This window comes from Botrytis sinoallii (genome assembly GCF_014898435.1).
Source record: "Botrytis sinoallii strain Bc 23 chromosome Unknown BSIN_010, whole genome shotgun sequence".
In the NCBI taxonomy this organism is placed as follows: Eukaryota; Fungi; Ascomycota; class Leotiomycetes; order Helotiales; family Sclerotiniaceae; genus Botrytis; species Botrytis sinoallii.
In genome coordinates this window covers 570,052-588,695 of record NW_024066037.1, presented here as the reverse complement: position 1 = coordinate 588,695, position 18,644 = coordinate 570,052, and the positions used below count along the sequence as shown (strand labels likewise).

General features: G+C 39.0%; 2 protein-coding genes across 2 annotated transcripts; both read left to right on the top strand.

Annotated features, from left to right (window-relative positions):
- Window positions 1-121: 121 nt before the first annotated feature.
- On the top strand, window positions 122-9,376 carry EAF02_006325 (uncharacterized protein; the record flags this gene model as incomplete). The annotated part of the gene is made up of 11 exons (XM_038902373.1): window positions 122-155; window positions 210-254; window positions 322-361; window positions 415-1,693; window positions 1,753-1,811; window positions 1,867-2,204; window positions 2,252-5,542; window positions 5,596-6,748; window positions 6,798-8,253; window positions 8,303-9,263; window positions 9,357-9,376. The coding sequence occupies 11 exons, from the start codon at window positions 122-124 to the stop codon at window positions 9,374-9,376; spliced, it is 8,676 nt and encodes a 2,891-aa protein (XP_038757593.1).
- Window positions 9,377-11,460: 2,084 nt separating this feature from the next.
- Window positions 11,461-13,262, top strand: EAF02_006324 (uncharacterized protein). The gene is made up of 6 exons (XM_038902372.1): window positions 11,461-11,770; window positions 11,824-11,967; window positions 12,025-12,081; window positions 12,129-12,202; window positions 12,273-12,614; window positions 12,684-13,262. The coding sequence occupies exons 1-6, from the start codon at window positions 11,758-11,760 to the stop codon at window positions 12,915-12,917; spliced, it is 864 nt and encodes a 287-aa protein (XP_038757592.1). The 5' UTR covers window positions 11,461-11,757; the 3' UTR covers window positions 12,918-13,262.
- The last annotated feature ends 5,382 nt before the right edge of the window (window positions 13,263-18,644 follow it).

Below are 18,644 nucleotides of genomic sequence, written 5' to 3'. Positions count from 1 at the left end.
TTGGAGCTCCTCTCAGATTACTTATACATCACCGAGCTCGTCATATTCCATATCCACAACAGTTGTGAGAGCTCCAAGCTAGGAATGCGTCGAAACCTGTGTCGTCGCAATTCATCTCAACATGTCTGCAGATATAACTCTAAGTCAGGTTATGGGTAATTATGATTCTCGATTGGCAGTCATCGACACAAAAGTTAAATAAAACTCAGGGACCCTGGAGAGTAGAAAGGGAGATTTCACGAAGTCTTTGAAAGGTAAATCCATTCGATCCAAGCCATGAACTTACTTGGCAGATTCACAGATGTTGACAGCGGGATATAGATCTCAATGACATGTTTTATCCCCATAAGGCTGCTAATATGTAAGTCAGACATTCATTTGGTAACGAAGGCTGTGAGCTAACTTAGACATCAGCGGCCAGCACATCAATGGACAACTTCAAAGCAAGACATACGACAAATTATTCGAGATTTTATTCGAAATTGTCATTGAGGAGAAACGAAAATATTTAGGCAAGTCGAAAAGGCCAACAGTGAAAGTATCGGTCACTAGGCTGGAATTATGTGCTAAGGCCATAAATTACATCGTGACTGCTGGAGTACACAGGTTCGAGAAAACGACTGTCAACGCTCTGATTGAGCATATTCTTGATACGATCCCGATATCAACAAGAGATTACTGTCAGCCGATATTAAGTGACTATCTCAAAGCACTGGGCTGTTTGCTTGGGCAACCAGCAATTGTAGCAAGCCTCAAGAATCTTCGGGTCGAACTCATCGACCTTTCCATCGTGGGTATCGAATCGTACCTCGGAGATACTGGTGAAGATCTTTCACAGTCTGGCAATGGGGCTGGTCACCCATCACTGCCTAGGTCTTCCTCTGGGCTTGGAAGTATACCAAGGGTACAAAGTTCGGTATCTCAGCACAACGTAGAAGACCTTTGCCAAATCCTCTTCTCGCTTCTCTATTCTACCAATAATCCTTCATTTCCAATTGTTGAGAGAGTGGCCGCCGTAATCATGCGCTTGCTGCAGTACCATATTTCGAGTGTAAGCAAGCTACATCAAGTAGCATTTTCAGTCCTTAATATCGTTTTATCATGTTTCGGTGAAGATCACACCTCATTTTCGTTTTCAATTGGCCGAGAGTTGCTTCCTTTGATATGTCGATTTTGGCAAGTTAAAGCACTGCACAAAGACGAAATGGTTAACTCTGTTCGAGATGAAATGCTGATTAGTTTGTACTACACTCATCTACACCTGGAGAGCAATATCATAAACGATGATGATGTCGAGCTTCATAGTGATTTGAATGATTTACTTGACGCCTTAAGAGCAGATTACTTTCGGCGAACAGACAATGATCAGCTTCAATTGGACGATGTGGAGATTCTAAATTTGAATACCCGAAAGATAAGCTGCGATCCTTTTCGTCTACATTGCTTCCGACTGAAATCTCACAATAATCGCACGGCCGAGCGTAATTGGGCAAACCTACTCGCTCTGGCCGTCCTAGAACGATTGGTGAGAGTCAAAGAGCACGTGCTTCAAGTGAAACCCAAATCAGGAGGTGACTTAGATAACCATCCACGAAAGCGTCAACGTATCTCGCAATCGTCTGAAAGACTACTTGAACCTCTCAAGTCCGGCGATCAGAAAGTACTATTGGCCGGTTTGCAATTAATTCCATTCGTACTACAAAACTGCAAACTCCCAGCTTCTTCTCTAGAAGAGTTACTGGATCAACTGAGCATTTTGCTTTGGACAAGCGTGGTAACATTGCATCATGGGCATTACTTGGTATAGCAAGGTCAGTCAGTACCATGTTATCCCTGGACTTAGTTTAACTGACCACAAAATCACAGTTGTACTTATCAGGTATGTGCTGCGGACGGATCATCAATAGACTGGAAACAGCACTGGTATAATGGAGCTAAAGCGCTCACTTTTGCGGGGACCTGTCGTGCTGCTGCTCTAGCACTCCATACAATACATGCCAAATGCCTCTTAGATTATCGTGATATTGAAGACAGTGTGAACGCCATCATCACCACGGCTGATATCAGTGGCCCGCCAGTCCTCTGTGACTCGTCGATTTTCCTGATTAATCACTTGTTACAAGTTAAGGTTAATGAAGCTCCTGGCGCGAGCCTGGCTGCCTGCCAGCATGTGATCCGTTGGCTTTTCGGAAGATGGAATCCAGGTACGAAGCCTGCTTGTTTTATCGGACCAGAGCTGACACATATTAAGCTGACAGATTATTTATTGTTCAATATGGGAAACATTTACACCCTTTTAGCATCATTGCATTGATAAGAACGAGCCTTGGCCTACCGGGATTGTCTGATGAATCAAATAGTCGCCAAATAGGAGGTGCGCTGTTTCAAGCATGGCAACAACACTTAGATAAAGAAAAGGTTCTTCGTTATCTCTTACTACTTGATGCCGATGAACCCGTCGAAGCAGATTTCACCTGCCAACACTGCCCGAAGTCTACGGCTGATGATGATGTTATCTTTCGATTGGATAGTGCTCACTTTAGTTCTACCCAGAGAATGATACTCGAGTTCTTGTCATCAAAGTGTAGCGAGCTTCTACTATCTTGGAGAAGCTTCAATACGGAAAGATCGCAGGTTTCAACTGATATGTATCGAGGCTCACTAAATACATGTATCACGAGTCTTCATTTACTACCACATTTTGCCAACGCTAATTTAGAGCAACTATCTCTTCTAAGGAATGACCTCCGGGACTTGAGCGATGAGTTATTGGAATACCTCAGACGATCAGATGCTAAAGACTTTCACGCCACCAAAGAGTTTGTCCATACTATCTTGCAAACAATCCAACCCCATCTACCTCCTTGCGATACTGCTCAATTCAAGCATGTCGCAGAGCACAAATCTCAACTGCTGCAGTTTCTATCCCATATCTCGGGATATATCAAAAGTCGCCGTTTAGCCGAAGAGTCAATTCCAGAGCGTGATGATGATCCCATGGATATCGACGATGAGATTTCTAGCCAGAGAAGTCACTTGTCAACGGAAGCACAAAAATTGAACATTCCTAGGCGAGCCATGGCGCTGGAAATGAGTTCTTCGTCCTTTTATATAGATACAATAGGTCGACTGATGTTGGCCGCCGACCTGAACGAGTCTTCTGAAAGCTGTGCGGTATCAAATTCTTTTGTTGAAGAGCTGGTCTCTATGAAGGATGAAGAACTACTCTCGTGTCGTCCACTTATGCGCAGTATGCTTGAGTCAGATCTCATTCTGAATGAGACAGATGCATATCGCATATTCGAGCGCGTGGGACAAATTCTTTCATCAGATGATTTCCTTGCCAGCGAAGTTGCAATGTGCGCATGCTTGGACGTAATGATAGGACTTTTACCTTTTTGGTCAATGGAAGAGCAGAATTCTTTTGTGAATCACGCTAAGCAATTGTATGATTGGTTTATACTTCGGATCCGGCGAAACGCCGATTCCACAATCGTGCAGCTAGGCATTGTGAATCTGCTATTACAACTACTGCGAGCAAATCAAAACTATGGAAATGCCCCTTCTCAGCCCTCACCGCGTACAAGCCTATTGGAGCTCCTAGAGAAAGGCAATACTGCTACTAAATTCTTCATTGGCGACCAGATTTCGACAATATTCGAACTCTTTACGCTGAAGGAGCATGACAAAATCTTTGTAGATGTGCTTGCACTTTTACCTTCTGCACCAGAATTGTGGGAAAGTATCGCGTTTCGACTTTACGTCCTGGCAAAACTAGCTTCTCGTTGGTCAACTCTTCTGCGAAGATGCATTTATCATATTTTCGAAATTCCGGGTAGAATTCCAGGTACTATTCGACATGCTACTCGGTGCTTGTTCGATGTTACTTCTGCACTCGCAGTAGACTGTCCGCAGGAGCTCTTCGCATTGTTTGCGCCTCAAATACTCTATACTTGGCTCGAGGCAGAGGCAATAGAGGACATACCATACCAAATCTTTGGCTTCGCCGCTCTCGGCGACTTATTGGCATCCGTTCAGGAAGAGGTTTCCGCTTTGATAATGATGCGGGGTGATGATGCTCAACTAGAACACCTCGCTGAATTGTTGAAGATTCCTGTTGTCAAATTGCTTGAGAAATGCTTTGCCAAAGTCACGGCATACTGTATTGCTAACGAGATAAGCATATCACCTTCGAGTGGCAAGAAACATAAAGGTGAGCATCGGCTGAAAACCTGCCTCGGTGAGGAACTGTACCTGGAATGCGTCAATCTGCATTTCACAGATATACTTGCAACCCTGTTTAATGTTATAGATCAAGAGCAACATGTGGAAAAGTCATTTGCAAAAGAGGAGAGCTTAGGATATGCCGCAAAAATTATGGGAGAGATCAAATCTCTGAGCTCGTCTGAGATGATCTTGCCTCCCAATCAGCAACCTGCATTCAAGGCAAAGTACCTCTTTCACGAAATCAAACTCTTGTGTAAGAGAACAGTGCATGAGGCAGGCGATCTATACACCCCAAGCTTAGTAGCTTTCATTGCTAGAAGACTACTGAAGACTATTCACCCTGCACTTGGTTCGCTACATGCTTGCTCGGTGTTGCGAAAGCTTCGTGTTCTTATCTCGCTTGCCGGAAACGCTGTAACTGAAGGTTATCCTCTAGAAATGCTTCTAAGATCCATAAGGCCCTTTCTCAAGGATCCTGAATGTGCTGATGATGCTATTGGCATTCTACAATATCTGCTGAGTCATGGTTCTGAGTATCTAAAGCTGTCCCCATCTTTTGTTGCAAGTATTACCCTTTCAATACTCGGATCTCTGCGCGTATTCATGCAGGAGCGTAGATCTAGCACAACCCAAGAAAGTCAACACCAAGCGACAATGTCCAAAGCCCAGAAATTTCACCTCTGGGTTGGGAAGTATGCCTCACGTTATGAATCTCCTGTTCTGGCGGGGTCTCTGAGTTCGAGTTTCAAAGCTCTCGTTGCCTCTGCCCAGGAGGTTCGAGCAATTGGAAATGCTGAAAGGGGAACAATAGAGAGTACACTACTTGACCGGCTACTAGAGGACGAAAAAAATGGAGGCGCGTTACTGACTCTGCCTGCTCGGAAGCTCGCGCTCAGTATGCTATGCTCCGAGTTTGAATGCCCTGCCTCCTACCGGAGTGATATATACGGTGAGGATGCAGCTGCTGAAGGAATGGCTGCTGTTGTATGGAAGTCCTGCAAAGGGAATTCTTCCAACAAACAATATATGTCTTGGGCTGCGCGGGTTCTCGGAAGAGCCTTCGCGGCTACTGGGCATGTGCATCAGGAGCTTTTGCAAGAATCCACTTTGTCAAAAATCAAGGAACTGAAAATATCATCCAAAGTCAGTTCTTCCTCAAGAGCATGCATATTGAGTCTTTTACAATCGTTGATCTTGGGGGATAATGGTTCGACGGTGGGAATTGTCGAAACAGCTTTGCGTATCATTGTTACAACTTCAGACGCGCATATTTTGGAGATTGGCCGTCAAATTCTATCGCCCCAGTATTTGAAGCGTCAGCGTGGAATCCTTATCCTGTTCCTCCATGTGAGATGGCAGGACCCACAGATGATAAGGATAGCTTAAGGAAACATCTCGAGGCAGATTGCATTCTTTCTCCTAATTGGTTAAGAGATCTCTCTATTGCATTGGTCAGAGCTGTCCCTAAAGATCCCATACTGTGCGCCTTAGCACCAGTTCTTCGAAACGTGCCAGACTTTGCCAATCAAGCATTTCCGTTCATCCTTCACCTCGTGCTCTCTACAGATTCGCCTGCACAAAAGAACAACCGTAATCAAATATCTAATGCATTTGCGGTGTGGTTCTCCAGAGGACAATCCGTCGAAAGGAACAATCTAAAGGCTATAATTAATTCGATTTTGTACTTACGGACGCAACCTCTGCCTCACGAGAAGTCTTCAGCGGATCGTCTGCATTGGCTGGATCTTGACTACCTCAAAGTCGCCACAGCCGTCATACATTGTGGAATGTTTAAAACGGCTTTGATATTTGTTGAAGAACACCATTTGATCCCAGTAAAATCTTCTAGACGGTCTTCGACGACCAAAGATGGCGGTGAGACCCCCGAGATACCCACAGACTTACTTCTCGCAATCTTTGAAAACATTGATGATCCAGATCTATATTACGGAGTGCAGCAAACAGCTAGTTTAAGCACCATATTAGCGAGACTGGAATATGAGAAAGATGGGCCCAAAAGTCTTGCTTTTAGAGGTGCGCAATATGACAGCCATGTTAAGCAGCGAGATCCTAGAGCTGCCCGGGATGCGCAGTCTCTTGTTAGTGCATTAGACATGCTTAGCCTAAGTGGTCTTTCTCACTCTCTGTTACAAGCACAGCAGGGTTCTGGAATAGCTGGCACATCTTTAGATTCTATGTTTCGCACCGCACGTAAACTAGAACAATGGGATATTCCTGTTCCTACCAGCGATAATCACTCAGTCACTCTCTATAAGGCTTTCCAATCGGCTCATGTTGCTACAGCCCGTGGATCTTTCATGAAAGTAATTAACGAAGGACTTGAGGGGACAATGGAACGACTCGTGCGAGATGACCTTAGCGCCAGTGCTCTTCACGAATCTCTTAGAACCCTAGCGGCTCTTTCCGAGATGGATGAAGTACTCAGCTCTCGGGGATCCGAAGAGTTTGAACAGATTCTGTCAAGGTTTCGGAATCGTTCCGAATGGATGAAGACGGGGAGGTAAAAATTCTTACACACTCTACCGTAATCATAACTAATACAAAGATAGGTTTGATGATATTAGTCAGTTGATTTCTTGTCGGGGGACAACTTTAAGCACCTTAAGCCAGCAACCGCGTCTTCGAGACATACTCAATCTCTCCTCCAAAGATACAAGACTAGTCGAGGTACATGTTGCCCTCATGGCTTCATCACTAAATCGTGACCACGGCGCCTTACAAGAATCTCTATCTCTGACAACTTCTTTGATTGATCTTATCAAACCGTGTCAGTCTCTTGGTTTAAACATTGAAGCTGCCGTTCATATGGAGACCGCAAATGCCTTGTGGGAACAAGGTGAAATGACGTCCTCAATAGGTATATTACGAGCTTTGGACAATGCATCCTTCCTGAAATCGCAGACTATATCTGTTGGTCGTCCTGATCTCTTATCAAAGATTGGTTACCAAGTTTCCGAAGCCAGACTTGAGAAGCCTGATCGAATCATTGAGAGATACCTAAAACCTGCTCTCAAGGACTTGAAAGGTTCCGATGGCTATGAAGCTGCGAAAGTTTTCCATCAATTTGCCGTATTTTGTGATCAACAACTGCAGGACCCTGATAGTTTGGAAGATTTAGAGCGAATGAAGAAGTTAAGCGAGATGAGATCTAACGATGTCGCTGACTACGAGGAACTTTTGAAGAATGCAACATCTTCAACAGAGAGACAAAGACATCAAAGTTATCTCAAGAAAGCCAAGACTTGGCTCGGACTAGATGAGCGAGAATATCGCCGCCATTGCTCCAACAGGGACGAATTTCTACGCCAATGCCTGGAGAATTACCTTCTCTCATTAGCTGCTTCGGATAATCATGATAGTAATGCGCTACGTTTCACCGCTCTATGGCTTGAAAACTCTGCAGAGAACTTTGCCAATGAAGCTGTAGCCAAAGTTTTACCCAAGGTGCCTAGTCGAAAATTTGCTACGCTCATGAACCAGCTCAGTTCTCGGTTACTCGAAAATGACTCAAAATTTCAGCAGCATCTCTTCGGTCTAGTTCTACGGATCTGTATGGATCATCCATACCACGGTATGTACCAAATATATGCTGGATCTCACAGTCGGCCAAATACCAAGGATGAAGTAGCTATCTCGAGAAATAAAGCAACTCTCAAGGTTTCTGAGCAACTACAAAGAGCTGAGAGCTCGCGGGCAATTTGGAATGCGTTGAATTATGTTATCCAGCCATATACTCAGCTTGCGGGCGAGAAAGATGATCAGAAGTACAAAACAGGCAAAAAGCTCTCGATCAAAGATTCTCCCTCGGGTTTGAGACTCAACAACATTCTAAAGAAGTACCCAATACCTCCTCCGACAATACAAATAAATCTTCGCGCAGATAAAGATTATTCTAAGGTGCCAAAAATGGTCAAATTCGAGTCACAGATGAGTATAGCATCAGGAGTAAGTGCACCGAAAATCATCACTGCTGTGGCGGATAATGGAGTGCGATTTAAACAATTGGTAAGTATTCGACATATTGCATTTCACTATTTTAGCTAACACATATTAGGTAAAAGGTGGCAATGATGATCTGCGCCAAGATGCCATCATGGAACAGGTATTTGCTCAAGTCAGTGAACTCTTGAAAACGAACAGAGCTACTCGACAAAGAAACCTCAGCATCAGAACCTACAAAGTCCTACCATTGACGTCCATAGCTGGAGTCATTGAATTTGTGCCGAACACAATTCCCTTGCATGAATATCTCATGCCAGCACATGAGCGTTTCAATCCAAAAGATCTAAAAGGGAATGCATGTCGCAAAGAGATTGGGGAAGTCCAAGGTCAACCAACAGAAGTACGAATCAAGAAATATAGATGGGTCATCGATCGTTTTCGTCCCGTTATGCATTACTTCTTTACAGAGTATTTTAACGATCCTGACGAATGGTTCACCAAGCGTCTAGCATACACTCGTAGCACAGCTGCTATATCGATTCTAGGTCACGTTCTCGGATTGGGCGACAGGCATGGTCACAACATTCTTCTTGATTTTGAGAGTGGTGAAGTAGTACATATTGATCTTGGTGTGGCTTTTGAAATGGGTCGGGTTCTTCCGGTCCCAGAATTGGTACCTTTCCGTCTCACCCGCGATATTGTCGACGGAATGGGCATAACAGAAACCGAAGGTGTATTCAGACGCTGCTGCGAATTCACTCTTTCCGCTTTGCGCAAGGAAGTTTATAGTATCATGACTATCCTTGATGTTCTACGATATGATCCATTGTACAGCTGGTCTATATCACCCGTGCGACTTGCAAAATTGCAGGTGGCGCAAAGTGTTGCGCCGGAACCTGGTATGGGACATGAGAGAGGTGGTGAAAGGTTAACTGTCAACCAACCGAGTGAAGCTGATAAAGCTCTGACCGTGGTCAACAAGAAATTGTCAAAAACGTTAAGTGTAGAGGCCACAGTCAATGATTTGATCAATCAAGCTAGGGATGAGAAGAATTTGGCAGTGTTGTATTCAGGTATGTTCTATCCCACCCCGGCCGTCTCTCCCATATCTTCATCTTATATGCTGATATTATCTATTCGTAACAAACGCTAATTAATATATATAGGTTGGGCTGCATACGCGTAGAGGGTAGCTAAGCTGTCTATCATATTTGCGGGAAATGTGCATAATCTCAATTACTTTATTAGCGGGCATAGCTTGGTGTTATAGATTAGCGAATCTCTCCGAAATAAGATCTGCAATAGATATTCATCATTTTGATGATTTATATGAAGCGGAAATAATGAATATTTTTTGATTTGTGAGAAGTTGGCGGACGGAAATCACCACTTTTAAAGTGCACTGTCAACCGCGTCGCAAATAATATTCATTCACTTCGATGTAATGAACTTAAATCTAACGATGGAACAAAGCATCCTTGACCCTTGAGATCAGAATAGGGTGTCGTATTGCACTGACTAGGTATTACCAGGAAACCTCTAGAATTGAATATTGAAGAGTCTTTTTTCGTTCCCATCTCCCCTAAATGCGCCCCTTCCGTTCAGCCATAATTCTCTTCCTCCCAAGATCTCAAAGTAACAGTCGGCCGGCTGACTGGTCATTGGAATATTGCATGTGTTGCACATAGGTATTTCGTCGCCGGTAAGCAGGATGGCTTTGCAACTGGAGCAATACCAAAGCGCCGTGTTGTATTGGAGATGCAAGTTGTTTTGATGTGGTGCTTGTATGTATTTGTTCTTTGCGAAGATACTTGTAGTAGGGTGTACGTTGATGGATTGTTCTTTGCGGAGATGCTTGTAGTAGGGTGTAGGTTTATGAATCGTTTGTCTGGAAAGAAAAGATCGAGCACTTCTTATGTACAAATTTTGCACACATTATTCACGGAATTTCCGAATAGAAGCTGCACGATTGGTTTCAGATATTCCATTCAGACGTATGCTCGTGTATCATTCATTTTGATTCCATTCAAACAAGACGCAGGCAGTACTCGAGATTCGTGACTTCGGATACGCATTACAGTAGTGGACATGCATTGGTCCGCCCTTGATACTCCAGATTCACTCTTTCATATGCCGGTTTCTTTTGTTGCATGTCTTATACGAATCGGATAGGCTTTCTATTGGCTGGATCAAGACCTGCGTCTCAACCCGAACCCCATATTCGCTCTTGTATATGTAATCTCGGTATCACTGCTAGGATAAGTATTTTATTGGTCCTGTCAAGATATTTATATTCACTCTCAAATATCGAGTTTCTGATGGATATTGAAACTTCCATATAACGGCTCTGCTCTGGCTTGGTTAAACTGCTTTGCTCATCGATTATTTCAATATCTCGAGAAGAGTATTAGTGCTAACAATTCAAAGAAATTGTCCCATTCGATTTGACCATTTGCTACGAGGTGCGTTGTACATATCTAGCAAGGCATTCATACACCCCATATACATTATCAACCTAGGGCAAATTCCTATGTTGACTTGAAAGGCATCATTGATTCCTACAACCTGGTTTTCTCAGACTTTTATGGAATCTCGCCTTCTATCTCGACGCGAATGAGATGCCAAAAAACTTATTCTCACATCACAATCTTTCTTCCCAATTAACTATTGGTTCGTACGGACCCTGTCGTTGGACCCTGTCATTGGTTTGTGGGTCCAGAATCATCAACCCCTTCAAGCATAGCCTAAATAAAATTCTCTGCAGTGCTGCTCCACAACCAATCATGAACCGCGTTTTTCGGTACCGGGACCGAGATACACAAAGGCGGGTTTGGGAGACACTCATGGTCCGCTCCCGATGTCCGTCTGGCAAGGGCTTCTCAGCCCACATCTCTCGTGTAAGCGAGGAAAACAAAATTACCAAAGGGGGCGGAGTCTCATTGTCTCATTCCATGTGTCAGCCTTACGGGTCCTCACACTGCTCATACAATCCCATCAATCGAGATGCTTTTTCTGGCACCTGCCTATCGAATCGAATTCTAGAAGGTGACTGGACGCGAAACAAATGATGGTTTCCCGAGGTCTTTTCGCGAATGTGCTTTGACCTATCGGATCTCGCTAGATACGAGATTCATCTCACATGGTTCCCAAAAGGGTAACCAGGAAGTTCGGACGCGTCAACGCATGGGATGGGAGTGGGCTGTGTCAGAATGAAATGGTAGCTCGGTTGACACGAGGCATGCTGTTGATATATGCATATTGACATGTTCTCCTGCATGGATTTGAGCTTTGATTGATTTAAGATAGGTATCTGGAAAATGAATATCTTATCCTCCGATCCCTTTTTTATCGTTATTTATCAGATTCTCTATAATATGTCATTTTTACTGTTCTGATTTCACCAATTTTTGCTTTAATCGGTCGTTACTATCGGGGATTTTCAACACTGTGAAATTTCGATATCGAAGTTAGATTTGAATATCCAGAACTCTTCAGATCATTATATGCAAAAAAAAACTATAACTCTTCTTGTTTTGTCTCTAGCACTTAGAAACATTCTGTGTGAAGATGTCTAGCAAAAGTAGGTTTCTCCAAAGCAAGACAGGTCTTCAAAAGCTCACATCCATCTCACAGATGCTAGTTATTACGACTACGACCCATCAAAGGGGGCCGCGATTGCTTTTGCCATCCTATACACAGGCAGTTTTATATACACACTTTTCCAGTACATCTGGCTCAAAAGTTGGTTCTGGTTATTCATGGTACTAGCGGCAGCTAGTAAGTCTTACTACATCCTAGGTAAAAGATTAGAAGTACAATGCTAATACCCAACAGTGGAGTCTGTCGGGTACATAGGTCGAGTGGTCTCGGTATATGACACAACTAACAGAAGTGAGTAAAGAAGCACGGCATGTATAGTTCAGATGCTAACGAATCAGACGCATACATTGTGCAATTTGTTCTCATTTTCCTCGCGCCTGCGCTTATGGCTGCGTCTTGCTACATGGCAATGGTACGTCCTTGTCTCTCTCCATCTTGTTCATCATACTGTTTTCCATGAAACCAGTCTAACATCACCCCAGGGCCGGGTAATTCTGCACGTCACTCCCTCCTCCTTCCGAAACGTCAAGAACCTCTGGGTACCACCCCGCTGGATGACACCCATCTTCGTAACTTGCGACATCGTCGCCTTTTTGATCCAAGTATTCGGCGCCACCTCCGCCACCTCCAAAGATCCAAAGGTTGTTCAACGGGGTTATAATGTTATGAAAGTTGGTCTGGTTATCCAATTAGTATGCTTTGGATTTTTCTTAGTCATTTCTTTGAGATTCCATTTCCTCTCAAAGAAATTCGAAAGTTCATGGCCGGATAGACAGTGGAAGAAATTATTGATGGCGATTAACATTGCTAGTGGGCTGATCTTTGTAAGTTCTCCCCACGTTCTCCCTTACTATCTCTAGTGCGTCAGAGTTTGAGTGCTAACACATACCCAGGCTCGTTCGATATACAGAATGGTAGAATTCACAACCGGCTTCGATGGGTATCTCTCGGTTCACGAATGGAATTTCTATGTCTTTGAGGCCGCATTGATGCTTCCGGTTTTGGTTCTGTTCAATGTATATCATCCTGCGAAATTCTTGACGAATGTTGGATGGAGACAACAGAGAGAAAAGTCGCATCTTCCTCTGAGTGGATCTAGCTTGCAAGATCTGAGTTCACGGAAGTGAGTGTTGATTAGGGATGAATATTAATGGTTGTATGGGAATGAATACTTTGGGCGAATACATTGGGATGAATAGAGAAATTCAAGAGGAGGACGTTTGTTTCAGCGCAGTTTATTAGAATTTATACATTTATGTTGGGTAAGACATTGGGAATGATATTGAAGATTACAGGTCTGGCGTTTGGATTGGTAAATCTTTCACGGCCTTCTCACAATACTTTCGGGGTTTGATCAGAGTGTTCAATGATTCCTATAAGTAGATTAGTTGCAGGCGTTTAATATCCAAAGACACTTGATAAATATTGGATGTGGGTTCAATCCTGTCAATGATTAGTCTGTTTACATAGATAGACTTGACGAAACTTCTTAGACATTCCAATTTACTATCGTAATTAAAGACTCGTCCATACATCACCATGAAATCTGATAGTCCCTCCGTTGCAACGAGATTCTTCTTGTTCAGAGGTTTATCATATATATATATATAAATGATATATAATATATACGCGAGTAGTGACTCAAATTTAATATTGTTCTTTCTTGAATATTGATTTCAACTTGATTATTTATTTACAATAATAAAGGATCTGTATATATAGGCCTTTCAGGACTATCTAGAACCTTCTGTTTTATCTTTTGAGTTCTAATCAATAATCGTTATCGCTATAAGACTAGAATCTTCTATAAACCTCTATCGATCCTGATTACCCCTCATTCCTAATAACCTTAAATACAAGGCATTAAGATTCAACAATCCCCTTCCTATATCTTATAAATATTTCTATCCTTATTAAATCTTTAATAGCCCTTTAATACAATTCATATATACTAGTACTAGCAATAGTTTTGTAAATAAATCTGCTAGTATATCCTTAATTGGGCAATATTCAATTGTAATTTTTCTATAAGCTATTAGATCCTTAATATAATGATATCTGATATCAATATGCTTAGTGCGATTATAAGCTATAGAATTCTTAGCTAGTGCTATATATCCTTAATTATTATTATAAACTAACACTTCTAAGCTTTTACCTAAATATTGTTCCTTATAAAGTTCTTTCAATAGCTCTCTCAATTATTGTCCTTACTTACTAGCTTTTAATAAAGCTATATATTCAGCTTCAATTGTTAAAGTATTAATACAGTATTGTTTAGTTAAGCTTTAGCTTATAGATCCTCCTAATAGTAAATATAGGTATTCTGATATCGATTTTCGATTTATTATATCCCTAGCATAGTTGGCATTACAATATTCTTGTAGTTTTATAGCTTTATCTATTTAACCATATTCTAAACTATAATCAATAGTTCCTTTAAGATATTGCAATACTCTTATTACAATATTCCAATGCTTTATTGTAGGCCTATTATAATATTGGCTGATTTGTTCTGATATATAAGCTATATCAATATAGATACCTTTAACTGCTCATAATATACCTCCTATAGCATTCTGATATAGAATTTGATCTGCTTAAACTTTATTGGGAAACCCTATAATCAATGTATTTCGATCATTTACTAATAGTTTTTCAGGTTTAGTCCTTATTTATTCTAAATTGTTTAATTAAATCTTCAATATATTATTTCTGATTTATATTTAGAATCTTCTTTTATCGATCTCTAATAACTTATAAGCCTAATATCTTGTTTATATTCTCTAAATCTTTTATTTCCAAATCTTCAATATTCCTTTTATAACTTTTTGAATATTCTTTAAGTTGGATTCTAATAGAATTATATCATCTATATATAATCCTATTAATATACCTGTTTCCGGATTTCTGAATACACTTAAATCGCTATAAATTAAATTAAACCCTAGCTTATTTAATCCTTTACAACCTCAATATACTATTCTCTTCCTGATTGCTTCAAACTATATAATAATCTTTTTAGAAATAAAGCTTTGTTTTTTGGGTATTCTATTAATGCTTTTAAAGGCTTAAGGTATATTATAGTATGTAGTTCAGTTTTTGGGTAGGCACTGACTATATCTATTTGATGTATTTCCAGATCCTTATAGGCTTTTATAGCCAATAAAGCTCTTAAGCTTTCTTGTCTGATTGTAGAACTAAATATTTCTAGAAAATTATTTTTTGGAATCTGTTTAAATCCTTGGGCTATTAACCTAGCCTTGAATTTGTTAATCAAGTTAGTAGGGGTATATTTGATTATAAATATCTATTTACACCTTATTACTTTCTTTTCTTTAAACAATTCCATATATTTCCAAGTTTCAAAAGCTTGTAACTTATTTAGCTCTTCTTGAATAGCTTCTTTTCAATATATATTATACACAGAATCGTTTATAGCTTCTTTATAGCTTTCAGATATTTTGATTTTCGATATAGTCGACAAAGCATAATTTATTAGCTTTCGCTTTCTGAGTGTATATCCTATAAGCCTTTCTTCGCTTAATATATCTTAAGGATCCTGGTTTCCAGCTTTTGTTGGGTATCTTCAATTCGCTTTCAGATTCTTCTTCTTTTTCAAAAGCCTCTACCCCCCTAAACCTAGAGTTCTCAGAAGATCTAGATCTGACTATCCAATTTCCTATATCTATTATTATTATATCGCCAATATTTTCTTTTTTTAATTGAAATTCTATAAATCCCTTATTATTATTACTAATAGGTAATACAAAACTCTATTAAATCAAAAGGCACTAATACTTTTCCCTTATTTTTTAAGCTTTCTAGCTATTTCAAATACTTGTTTTCTAAGAATTTAGATTTTATTGATATTATGATATTCCCCTTTTCAATATTATATAATTTATATTATTTATTTATAGATATATAACCTACAAATATTGTTTTCCTAATATTTGATTCCAATTTAGAATACTTTTCCTTTAGAATATAAATATAAGCTATACAGCCAAATACTCTCAAATATCCGATATATAGCTTTTTGCCACTATATGCTTTTTCGGGTATTTTGCCATCAGGGTTAATAGGAATTCTATTCCTTACATAACAAACTGTAGTAACTGCTTCTAGCCAAAACTTCGGTGGTAGTTCTACATCTTGAAGTATAGCTCTAACTAGCGATATTAGGCTTTTATTTAGCCTTTCCACTACTCCATTCTGTTCAGATATATATGGTGTAGTATATTCGAATACTATGCTAGTAGTAGCTATTTGAGATTCTAATACCTTATATTCAGGGGCATTATCAGTTTTAAAAATCTTGAGCTTTAAATCTATCTCATTCTCTATTTTAGTCTTAAAAACCTAAAATATACTTATAATGATTTTCCTATTTTTAGTGAAATAAATCTATGATTTGTGAGTATAATTATCTGTAAAAGTAAGTATATAAAGCTTTCCGAATAAGTCTGATATCTTATAAGAACCCCAAAAGTTATTATAAACTCTTTCTAATAAACTTTTACAATATTCTGAAGCTTTCCGATTTATTATTCTTATTGATTTTGAGGTAATACAAGCTTTGCATGGCTTTGTTAAATCTTTAATTAATTCTTTTAAACTTTTAATAGCTTTATACAGTATATTAAGACTTCCTGGGCTTAAATGGTCTAATTTTCAATGCTATAATACTGCTTCTTTTTGTTTAAGGACTTTTATCGATTTAAAAGCTTTTAGATTATTAACCCTATACTGATCAGATCCTTTAAGAGTATAGATATACCCTATTCGATAGACAGTATTTATAATCACTCCTTGATATTATATCAATAACTTCTTTTCAGGACTAGTTGTAATTGTTATAATCAGTCCTTTATCTTGAAACTACAAAACCAAAATTAATAATTTTGCTAATCCTGAAACATATAAAACTCGAGTTAAAAATATAAGTCTAATTTTCTTTTCAATCTTAACCTTTAAAACTATAATCTCTTCATTAATAGTTTTAATTATAGTTTTCAATATTATAGTAATATCAATAAATTCATTTAATAATTTATAATCACTAAATTCCTTCTTAGTATATATCATATGCCTTGAGCACCCTGAATCCATTATCCATATAGATTTTTGAAAACACTTTTGGCTTATATTAGCCATCCAACTAATCTTAACTGATTTCACTTGTTTCACTTTTGGTGATAAGCCTTTATCACTATTAGGTATCGATAATAGTTCAGTAATTAGATTATTCGAATTAGAATTATCCGAATCCTTTTTAGCCTTTTTATAATCAGCCTTTCTATATTCTCTCTTTTTGTAATTGAAGTATTTTTTTTTAAATCCTTTCGAATTTGTTTTTACACTCAAAGCATTTTCTTTTATACTCTTTCTAAAGTCCATTCGATGCTCGAATTCTATGAATTTAGTTACTATAGTATTAAAACTTAATGGTTTATTTCTGACCTCTAATTAAAGAATTAAGGGGTCAAAACCGCAAATCTATATCTCTGACTACCTTATAAAAGATCGATATCTTTAATATATCCAATAGCTTCTCTATTAATAATATTTCACTTATTTCAGCTTATAAAATATTAAGATAATTAGCTATCTCTATTACCTTAGCTGAACTTTCTTCTAATATCTTATACCCTATAAAAGCTTATATCTTAGAGCTTAATTATTGTTGCTCTAATGACTAATACATATCTTTCAGCACTTTCTATTACTCCTTAATAGTTGAGCAGAGCAATATAAAACTTAAAGCTTCCTTTCTACAAAGACTTATAATGATTGTATTAGCCTTTGTATTTATAACTTCCAAATCCTTCAATTCTAAAGTCTCCTTTCCGATATCTATACTTTTCTTTATTATATTCCAAAGGCCCTGGCCTTTAAGAAGTTGCTTTACTTGAATACTTCATGGTCTATAATTCGTACCAGTGAGCTTACTAATCTTCGGTTTCTCGAAACTATAATCTTCCTTTATTCTAGCTTATAGTCTAAGGGCTAGTTTGGATGTACAAATCCGCGCTGGATCCGCTGAATATTCCGCTCTTTTTGAAAGCGGATTTTGAATTCATGTTTGGATGTCAAATCGCGGATTCTGTTAAATAATCCGCATTTCAACGAATTTAGTGTATTTCGAGGTGGGGAGGAGGTAGATCACTCTAAAATGACACTAAATAATCCACGTTTTTCACCAAATTTGTATAGGAAAACAAAAACGCGGATTGAAAACGAGGATTAGAAAAAGCAATCCTCGTTTTCAATCTGACAAATAATCCGTGTTTTTATAGGCTCTTATAGGCCTTTCACCCTATATCCATATAATATTATAATAATATTAATACTTCAAATATCTAAATTTATAGGGTATCTTTATTTTTCTTCAAATTGTCTCTGATTTCGATTTAGATTACTTTACATTTCTATTCCCCACATATTAAAATATATATAGCTTAGTTTAAAAGTAGATTCTTCAATATTCTTTCTATTATAGCTTTAGATTCTATTAATGATTTAGATTGTAAACTGCCTTTTTCTTATTCACAATGAGCGACGATGAGGTTAATGATTCTGAACAGTTTATTTCTATTTTGATTTATAATTTAGCTGCTGTTATTGACTCTTTTTATTATACTCCAATTTCGAAAAAAAGAATTGGTACTTTTGGTGAATTTAAAACACAATCTCTTTTTGATTCTAAACACCCTTAATGTTGTCAAGAATAACTACATATGCCTTTATGCACTTTTCGACTTTTGATTGAGTTTTATTATGAAAAAACAAAGCTACAATACTTTCAATATGCTTCAATTGATCAAAAGCTATACGTATTTCTCTATATT